The sequence below is a fragment of the Cyanistes caeruleus genome, unplaced genomic scaffold (assembly GCF_971803275.1).
Source record: "Cyanistes caeruleus unplaced genomic scaffold, bCyaCae1.hap1.1 HAP1_SCAFFOLD_11, whole genome shotgun sequence".
In the NCBI taxonomy this organism is placed as follows: domain Eukaryota; kingdom Metazoa; phylum Chordata; class Aves; order Passeriformes; family Paridae; genus Cyanistes; species Cyanistes caeruleus.
The window spans coordinates 114,606-124,585 of record NW_028255883.1 but is presented as its reverse complement, the minus strand read 5'-3'; the positions used below and the strand labels follow the sequence as shown (position 1 = coordinate 124,585).

General features: G+C 55.5%; 1 protein-coding gene across 3 annotated transcripts; it reads left to right on the top strand.

Moving 5' to 3' along the window:
* The first annotated feature begins 434 nt into the window (after positions 1-434).
* Positions 435-3,491, top strand: LOC147647279 (serine/threonine-protein kinase pim-1-like). 3 transcript variants are annotated; one of them, XM_086872234.1, is made up of 6 exons: positions 435-1,201; positions 1,324-1,374; positions 1,579-1,945; positions 2,501-2,677; positions 2,934-3,081; positions 3,313-3,491. In XM_086872234.1, exons 1-5 carry the CDS (start codon positions 650-652, stop codon positions 3,038-3,040), a joined length of 1,254 nt encoding a protein of 417 aa, XP_086728360.1. In that variant the 5' UTR covers positions 435-649; the 3' UTR covers positions 3,041-3,081; positions 3,313-3,491. The 3 variants fall into 3 exon arrangements, with proteins under 3 accessions (XP_086728360.1, XP_086728358.1, XP_086728361.1); XM_086872232.1 differs by having other exon boundaries at positions 3,265-3,491; XM_086872235.1 differs by lacking the exon at positions 3,313-3,491 and adding an exon at positions 3,164-3,256.
* The last annotated feature ends 6,489 nt before the right edge of the window (positions 3,492-9,980 follow it).

Below are 9,980 nucleotides of genomic sequence, written 5' to 3'. Positions count from 1 at the left end.
TATGTTTCCCTTTTCCATCTTGCACTAGTTCTCCATCCCATTCATTCCAAATGGATCTCACCTCTAAGATCTGAGACTTGGCAAGTTTTAGACACTGCAAAATACCATGAGCTACACCCAGTTTGCCTTCCCCTGTTTTTCTTGGAGAGCAATGCTGGAGACACAAGTGCAGTGCTTGGGTCAGGTACAAATTCTGCATTCAGGGAATGTGCTCGGACAGTGTCTGACGCTCAGCAGGGACAAGGCACAGCAGCAGCCAAGGGCATTGCTGTGCCCCTGTGCAGGAATCAAGACTCTGGCTCTTGGCTCAACACGGCAAAGTTCCCGTGTTTGGCCAGGCTCAGGGGCTGCCCGGGGAGCGCGGGGCTCGGCGCGGGGCCGAGCGGGCAACGGACAAACGGCCCCGGGGACAAACGGCCCCGGTGCTTCAGTTGCAGCGGCAGCAGCGGCAGCAGCAGCGGCAGCGGCAGCAGCAGTAGCGGCAACAAGACAGAAAGCAGCGAAAGAAGCCACGTTATCCACGCCCTCTATCTTCTCCTCTCCCTCTCCCACTGTTCCACCCTCTCGCGGTCCCTCACCCATTCCCGATCTCCTTTTCCCTGTGTCCCCCTCCTCTCCCAGTTCCCCTTTCCCCTTGCCCGCCCGGGACATGCCCCCGGCCCGCCCCTGGCCCCGGCCCCGGCCCCGGCGCCGGCCCCGGGCGTCCCGCCTCGCTCTCGCCTCCGCCCGGCTCTGGCCGAGCTGGCGCTGGCGCTTCTGGGCGGGCCTCAGTGCCTGGGGCTGGGGCGGTATCGCCGCCCTTTGGCTCCGCCTGCTCCGAGCCCTGCCCCGGCCCTGGCCCTGGTCCCGGCCCTGGTCCCGGCTCCTCCCGGGGCCCGCGGAGGACACAGGCGGTGCAGCCGTTGCCGCCGCCTCCGCTGCGGCTTCCCCGGCCCGAGCTCCGCCGCTCGGCAGCGCGGCCGCTGGCCCCGAGCCGCCGCTGTCGCGTTCCAAGGAGCGGACGCCTGCGGATGCTCGGCCCGGGGAGGTCGGGGAGCGCTCGGGGGCCGTTCCTGGCCCCGGGCCGAGCGCTGACGGCCGCGTCTCGCCCCCAGGGAATGCGCACAAGGGCCCGAAGGAGCGGTACCGAGTGGGTTCGTTGCTGGGGCGCGGCGGATTCGGCAGCGTCTTCGCAGCCACGAGGCTCTCGGACGGTGCCCCGGTGAGCAGAGGGGCCGGCGGCGGGCGGAGGAAGAAGAGGAGGAGGAGGAGGGGGCGGAGGAGAAGGCGGGGGCGCTGCGGGGTGGGCATCAAGCTCAACTTTCTGCTGCCCCTTGCTCGCAGGTGGCCATGAAATGCGTGCCGCGGGATCGCGTCCGGCACTGGGGCGAGCTGGTGAGTGAGCGGGGCCAGCGGCAGAAGCCGGGGCGTGCCGGGCGGGGATGAGCCGGGGCCCGGCAGGGTGGGAGCCACCAGGACACCTGGAGGGAGAGCGGGCGTGGGGCCAGCGGAGGGCACAGAGCATCCCGGGCTGGCTGAGGGCTCCCCGAGCCCTGGCACGGGCTCAGCCCCACTGACGGCACCGTGCTCCTCCCGCAGCCCGACGGCACCAGCGCACCACTGGAGATAGTGCTGCTGGACAAGGTGTCCACAGGCTTCTCCGGTGTGGTGCACCTCCTGGAGTGGTTTGAGCTCCCAAACAACATCGTGATGGTGCTGGAGCGCCCAGAGCGGTGTCAGGACCTTCGGCATTTCATTCGAGCACGGAGGTTCCTGACCGAGGAAGAGGCGCGGGAGCTTTTCCGGCAGGTGCTGGAGGCCGTGCAGCACTGCACCAGCTGCGGGGTCCTGCACAGAGACATAAAACCAGAGAACATCCTGGTTGACCTGGACACCGGGCAGGCAAAGTTAATTGACTTCGGCTGTGGCACCTACCTGCAGGACACAGCCTACACTCAGTTTGCAGGTGAGCCCACCCAGGAGTAGGCTCCCGGTCCCGGCATCTCCTGGCCAAACATCTCCTGGCCCAACATCTCAGGGCCCAACCAGGGTGTGGCAGCAGGGATTCTCCCAGGATTGGGGCAGGGGCTGGGGCAGCCAGCCTGACAAAATCCCCTGTGGGTGGGGGTAGCAGAGAGGGAGAGCCAGGACCTGTGCACCAGCTGGTTTGGTGTGCAGGTGAGAATGGGCTTGGACTGCTGTGCTTCCCTGCTTTGCCTTGGTTCATAATATTTTTTGGGCAATGCCAGCAGGGAGGATGTGGGTATGGTTTTTCCCCAGCACTGTGAGCGGGTTTTTCCTTTGTGTGCCATGGTCGGGCCTTGCCAGGGTTTCTGCTGCCATCTTCCAGCACCAGTGCCTTCTTTTCCAACCCTGGGTTTGTACACAAGTGCCAGGTGCTGGCAAGAGGGCAGCAGGTCACCCCGTGAGCCACTGGGGCAGCCCCACATGCCCAGGGATGCTGGGCTCAGGCTCTGGGAGCAGCAGCATCCCCCTGATGAGCTCCATCCGTATTCCATAGGAACACGATCATACAGACCCCCGGAATGGACCAACTTCAGGTGGTACTATGGCGAGGCAGCAACCGTCTGGACCCTGGGCATCCTGCTGCATGAGATGGTCTGCGGGAAGCACCCTTTCAGGAGGGGCTGGAACATCAGCTGGGGCCAGCTCCCGCTGCCACAACGGCTCTCCCAAGGTGGATTCTCATCTCTGGGCACGGGGGGAACACCAGTGTTGGGAGACAGCAGCAGGCTCGTGAGCATCCCGCTCTGGCAGCTGCTGAGGAGGTGGCACATGTCCTGCTCTCCTGCTCTCCTCCAAAACAGAGAATTGATGGGAAAGTTTAGGCCCAGCTCTGGGCACATCCAGCGTGGCCTGGGCACGGGTATAGTGAGGCAAAGCAGACAGGAGCCTTCTCCAACTGACCAGTGGTTTGTGGTTTCTCTCCCCAGATTGCCAAGTTCTGATCAGGCGGTGTTTATCCCTGCACTACTTGGACAGGCCCTCATTAGAAGACCTGTTCTGTGATCCCTGGATGCAGGATATTCATCAGCCATAGAAGAAGGGAGAGAGCCACAGGCACAGTGATGCAGGGACCTGGTAAGTTACAGCTCCACACATACCCTGGCAATCAGAAGCAAAGAAACCCAGACTTCTTTGTCCTGCCTGTGTCACTGCACAGGGCTCATCGAGTGAGAACACGCAGCCCTTGTGCTGGAGCTGAGCTGCTCTGCCCAGCACTGGTGGCCGCCATCTGAGCTGGTTTTGCTTGTCCTGGTTCAGTGACAGCCGGGCCCTGGGCAGAACCCTGACAGCCTGGTGTCACCCCAGGGAAGAAGGAGCCCCTGGAGAAGCTGCACCAGGTGGGGCTGCTGCTGCTGCTGCTGCTGCTGGGGACATGGAGGACAACAGCAAGGATGACAACCTCTTCCTCCACCTGGCCAGCGGCAGCTGGCGATGATGGACTTTGATTCTGGCACCTTCTTGAAAGCCAGGCTCCACAGAGAATTTTCCAGTAAGTCCAGACCCAGGGGGATGCTCCCAGATTTGTGCATTGGCTGGGAACCAAAGGTTTCCCCTTTGCTGGGGTGGATGCAACTGATTCTTCAGTGGCTGCCCAGCTGGTTTTTGGCAGGGCTGGGGGTGTGGGCTGGGGTGGTTACGAAATGGGAGTGGGCTCCTGGTCCTGCCAACAGCCCCCAGCACCCTCCGTGCCCCAGGCTGGGGCTGGGGCAGCCAGCCCAACACAAACAAACCCCCATGGCAGGAGCACAGGTGGGACTCCAGAACCTGAGCACGGCTGCTTTGCTGTGCAGGCAAGGAAGGGCTTGGGCTGCTCCACTCCCCTGCTTTGCTTTGGGATCACCGTGATTTTGGGGGACAGTGCAGGGGGGAAGGGAGAAAGCATGGGCTTCCCTCACCCGTGGGTGGGTTTTTCCCTAGAATGTAGGGGTTGTGCCTTCCTCAAACTCCTGACAGACATAAGATTTTTTACCTTTTTTCTTCTTTCCCCTTTTTGTCTATAACCTATTTTCATTAATTTGTTGTTTGTTTTTCTAAAGGAAGAATTCTAGGTGGGGTCCAGTCTGGATCGGGAAGTGCTTGGGACCAGCTGTGGTGTGGATGGGCCGTGCCCTTGGAGAAGGCTGAGGACATCGTTTGGGACCAGCTTTTCTTCTGGCAGCAGATGGTGTGAGGTGGGTCCTCATCTCCTTGGCATGGGTGGGACAAGAGCTTTTGGGAGATGGCAGCGGGCACAGGAGCATCCCGCTCTGGGCAGCTGCTGAGGGGCTGGATCTGCCGTGGCTGGCTGCAGACTGGGCACATGTCCTGCCCTCCTGCTCTGCTCCCAAAGGCAGCAGTGATGGGCAGCTTTGGGCTCAGCGCTGAGCACGGCCAGCATGGCCTGGGCACCGTGGCTGGCTGGGACAAGGGGACAGGAGCCTTGAGCTGACGGGCGGTTTCTGGTTTCTCTCCTTGCAGCCGGGCTCTGCGGATGCTGAGGCTGCTCTGGGCTCTGCCAGGGCTCTGCTGGGCTCAGCACCGGGCCGGGATCAGCCAAAGAAGAAATGGTGTGACCTGCAGCAGAGACTTGAGCATTTTGGCAATGCAGCTCAAGTCTGCAGAGTGTCCACCTCCAAAGGAAAACATGACACCCCGCCCAAAATTAAACTTGTTCCATAACTTCTATAAGAAATCAATCTGGGATGACCCCAAATGTCATTTTTCAGCTTTCTCCAGCTGTAGCTCAGCCCTTCTCTGAACAGTTCTCTCCCCCACCTGCCTTTTACTTCACAACTGCTCCCTCCTTTCCCCCAGTGATTTCCCAGCCCATCACAATGTCCATCACACTGCAGCCTTCCTTGATGCCCCTCACCACGAGGAAGGCCAAGCCCCAGGCTCAGGGACTCATCCTGTCACTGGCTGAAGAGCAGCAATGTCTGTCGGTGCCAGGGGCTCTTGGATGTCTCTGTATCCATGGACAGAAGGGTCTGTCAGTGCCAGGGGCTCTTGGATGTCTCTGTATCCATGGACAGAAGGTCTGTCCTTGCAAAGGTTTCCATAATATCTTTGTACCCATGAGTATGGAATGAACACAGAGGGTGAAAGTGTCAGTCACGTTGTTTGCACACTCCTTCCTTTCCATACAAGACACATCCATGCACACCCCCATGTATAGATATATTAAAAGGATAGGGATGGATAGAGATTTCCCACAGAGCTCTAACTTTGGCATAACTCACCTTGTAAGCCATGGCCAGGGGATTTTTTCCCCAGCTCTGTGTGAGTAGGTGTCCAAGAACTGAAGGGAGCAGCATTTAGAAGCAGTTTCAGGATTTCTAGGCAGGAAAGGGAGCTGACAACCATCCACACAACTCACCATATTCGTCGGGATGGGCTGCTGGTTCTTTAGGAATATGGCACAATGGAGACACGAGACTTGGGATAATCCCAGCTCTCTGTGGATCTGTGCAAAGGTGGAGCAGCAGAAACACCTTGTGTCTTCTTTGGGGACACAAGGTCCAAGGAGCTGGGCTGGTGGCAGAGCGTGACCTGGGCTGGTGGCAGGTGAAGTCCCATTTCATGACATCCCAGAGTGGCACAGGACAAAGCTCCAAGCACCCACAGCCCCTCTGAGGAAGTCCTTGGAGTGCTGCACATCGCATAGGAAAAGCTGCATTCACTCAGTCCATTGGGATTTATCACTTCCATTTGCAACGCATTAGGTCCAAGTTTCAAACTGCAAAATTTTGACACTCAAGACACAGTCATGAAGAACATGTATTTCCTATTCCTTTAACTGCAGTGTAAAATATCTTAATATTGGAAAACATCCATCAAATCTGTAAAGGAAGGCAGCTAATGGATCCTTTCCACTAGCACGTGTACAAACTAAGGAACTAAAATCAAAGCTGAGTTCTCTTTTTCAAAGGATCAGTTACCTCTTTCTTACCCCAGAGTTATAGAAGATTTTTCACTACACGTTTGCGAGTAATTTTTATCTTTCATGTTTTTTTCGTGTTTGTTTGTTTGTTTGTTTTTCTACAGAAAACATGTCCTAGAAAAGGCATGCCCTTTGCTCTGGCTTCCCGTGTGGAGCAGCTCCCTTCGCGCAGGCTGAGCTGCTCAGGCAGAGCCTGGCAGCTCCCCGCCCTGCAGGGCTGAGGCTTTTCCCCATTGCTGGGCACAGACTGATGGAGCAGCAGTGCTGAACACGGGCACACGCAGAGGGACCAGAGCAGCTGCCTTTGCCCACCTGGAGCTCCAAGGCCAAACTCTGAGCAGGCACGGCTGGAAGAGACTCGCAGGCTCCCTGTTGGCTCTGCTGCCCCACTTGTGCCCGGCCCAGCTCTGTGTGAGGCAGAGGGAGAACAAGGGGCAGCTCCCTCCCAGCCCCAGCCCAGGGACCCCTCCAGCCCCAGGCCTTGGGCCACTGTCAGCACCTGCTGCTCCAGCCACGGCTTCTGCTGGCACTGCCAGCAACAACCAAAGTGGGGCTGGTCCCGAGGGAGCAGCAGCAGTGCCTGGATCTGATCCCTCAGTCTGGGGCAGGGCCCCTGGGGGAACAGAGGGCACAGCAAGAGGGCCAAAACCAGGCAGGGTCAGAGACTGGGAAGAGCCAGAGCTGGGAGCAGGAGCAGCTGCTTCATTGCACTCTTGAAGAAAGCTCTTGGCTGGATCAAAGCGCTGAAAGGTGTGAAAGGCAGAGAGGAGGCCACACCAAACAATGCTCCTGTTTTCACACCCTTCTGTAATAAATGGCAATGATTTGTGCTAACTAAATTGTAACTGTTTGGAAAGTTATTATTAGGAGCAATCAAGGGAATTAGTGTTACAAGGCAGATGTACCCCCCTACAGATGTTACATGTTAAAATTAAGGTAGATGATGTAATTTTGAGATAAGAAATGTCCTAATACAAAATCGACCTTGAGATGGATAAAGTTGGTATGACTTTAGGCATAAGGCCTGAAAATTATAAAAGATAAGACTAATTAGTGGAGCACAATGCTCACTTACATAACACTAGGCTTAGTACGCACGTGCAACCTGTGAGGTTATCCAGAGGACAATGAGGGTGAGTGTAAGCCTTCAAGCAAAAGACCACCAAAAGAAGACTGAAGACCCCCTAGCAACAAGTGAAGCATGGACCATAGAAGAATAGTAATTTAAAAATTGGAAGTAGGGGGAAACTTGCAGGAAACATGAATGAATATGTAGAAGCGTACAGTATATAAGTTTAGTTTTAATTGCTTTTTTTGTACGTGAGGTAGGGTGAGAAGCCCTCCCCATACTCCGGTCAGTTTTACTTATGCTTTAATCATACTTAATTACTGACAAACTATATATATATATATATACAAACATATATATATGTATATGTATATATATATATATATATACCTGAATTTATTTACTAAATTGTACTCTTTCACTAAATTGTATTTCTTTTATACCAAAACTGTATTCAATGCACTAAATTCTATCCATTTTTTCTTTATTATTAAATTACTATTAACTCAATAGACCTAGTTGTCAAAATTCTAATTTCATTTAGAACACTAACAGAAATGAGCTACCAACAGAGCTTGTTTTGATCTACATCAAACTTTGAGAAATGTCCCTCCTCCTGACAGTGACTCCTCTGCAGCTGCTCTGGGAGATCTCCTGGGCCCAGCCCAGTAAAGGAGATTTCACTGGAGCTGAGGTGCTCGAGGGGGCCCATTTCAATGCTCTGCTGAAGCCCAAGGACATTGTGTTTCTCCAAGGAGCAGTGTTCCTTTCTATGTTCCTTTCTGGCACTCGCTGGCCCATGAGGGACAGGATTCACTTGCTGCTCCTGGGTGAGTTACAGCCACAGCGAGAGGGAGGAGCCCACCCATGGCTGCTGCTGGGTCCAGACATTGGGTGAGATAAAACTGTTCTAAATGAAATTAGAATTTGGACAACTTGGTCTCTTGAGTTAATAACAGTTTAATTAAAAAGTACAATTTAGTAAATTGAATAAAAATTTCTTATAAAAAGAATACAATTTAGTAAAAGAATACAATTTAATAAAAAAATGCAATTTATAGATGTAATTTGCAAGTAATTCCGTATGATTAAAGTATAAGCAAAACCAACTGGCGTACAGGGAGGGCTTCTCACCCCACCTGAAGTACAAAACTGACCGAGGTACGGAGGGGGCTTCCCACCCTGCCTCACATCGAAAACAAAGCACTTTAAGCTAAACTTATATACTGTGTGCTTATACATATTCGTTAATGTTTCCCCTAAGTCTCCTCCTATTTCCGATTTTTCTGACTTTACATCACTTTTCTTCACAGCACATGCCTCACTTGTTGCTAAGGGGTCTTCAGTCTTCTTTTGGGGGTCTTTGGGCGAAGGCTTCTCCTCATCCTCATTGTCCTCTGGATAACCTTACAGGTTTGTGCATGCGTACTAAGCGTTGTGTTATGTAAGTCTACTAATTAGTCTGATATTTACTGATTTTCAGGCCCTATGCCTAAAGTCATCCTAATTTTGTCCATCTCAAGGCCATTTCCAACTTGGGATATCACTTATCTTCTAAACTACATCCTGCACCTTAATTTTAACATGTAACATCTGCAGAGGTGCGTTGTAGCACTGATCCTTTTGATTGCTTCTAAATAACTTTCCAAATAGTTCCAATTTAGTTAGCACGATTCAATTCCATTTATTACAAAGCTGAGCCAGAGCTTCAGCATCTCTCCCAAAATCCCAGAATCACAGAACGCCTTAGCTTGGAAGAGACCTTCATGTTCATCTCATTCCACCCCCTGCCATGGCAGGGACATCTTCCACTATCCCAGGCTGCTCCAAGCCCCTTCCAACCTGGCCTTGGACACTTCCAGGGATCCAGGGGCAGCCCCAGCTTCTCTGGGCAAGCTCTGATCTCTGCCCAGCTGAGCAGGGACAGGAGCCGAGGGAACGGCTGGAGCTGGGCCAGGGCAGGGCTGGGCTGCAGATCAGCAAAAGCTTCTTCCCCCACAGGGGGCTGGGGCACTGGCCAGGCTCCCCAGGGAATGGGCACAGCCCCGAGGCTGCCGCAGCTCCAGGAGCCTTTGGCCAGCGCTGCCAGGGATGCACAGGCTGCGATTGTTGGGGTGTCTGTGCAGGGCCGGGGGCTGGACTCCATGATCCCAATGGGTCCCAGATCCCAGCTCAGCCCCTTGTGCAGCTCTCACCCTTTGGCTCAGCCTTTGTGTGCCCTGGAGGCGCTGGCAGAGCTGATGGGGTGGGGCAGGAGCGGGACAGCCCCAGCGTTCCCCTGGCAGTGACACCACAGCCGGGCCAGCAGCCCCAGCGTTCCCCTGGCAGCGACACCACAGCTGGGACAGCAGCCCCAGCGTTCCCCTGGCAGTGACACCACAGCCGGGCCAGCAGCCCCAGCGTTCCCCTGGCAGTGACACCACAGCCGGGCCAGCAGCCCCAGTTCCCCTGGCAGTGACACCACAGCCGGGCCAGCAGCCCCAGCGTTCCCCTGGCAGTGACACCACAGCCGGGCCAGCAGCCCCAGCGTTCCCCTGGCAGTGACACCACAGCCGGGCCAGCAGCCCCAGCGTTCCCTCCCTGGAGACGCTCCAAATGAAGCGGCCAGAGCCGCGTCCAGTCAGTGGAACTGAGCGGCCACTGAGCACCCCCGGCCTGGGCTGCTGTGGATTCCTCTGCAGACAGCTCGGGGAAGGTCCCCTTGGCCACCCCGACAGTGCCACAGGCAAGTGTCACACCCAGTTACAGAGCTCTGCCCAGAGCTGACAGGGACAGTTAATTGGAAAAAACAAACAAGCACAGCGCCGGGAAGGTCCTGGTGCATCGAGCCTTTGCTGCAGCCAAGGAAAGCTCCTGCCTCAGGATCACCTTTCCTGCTCAGCCAGAGCCCCAGGTGCCCCAGCAGCAGCAGCAGCAGCAGCAGAGAATGGCAGCATTGCCCCGGGCTGGCTCAGGAGGGGGAGATTTCCCCCTCGAGAGAGGCTC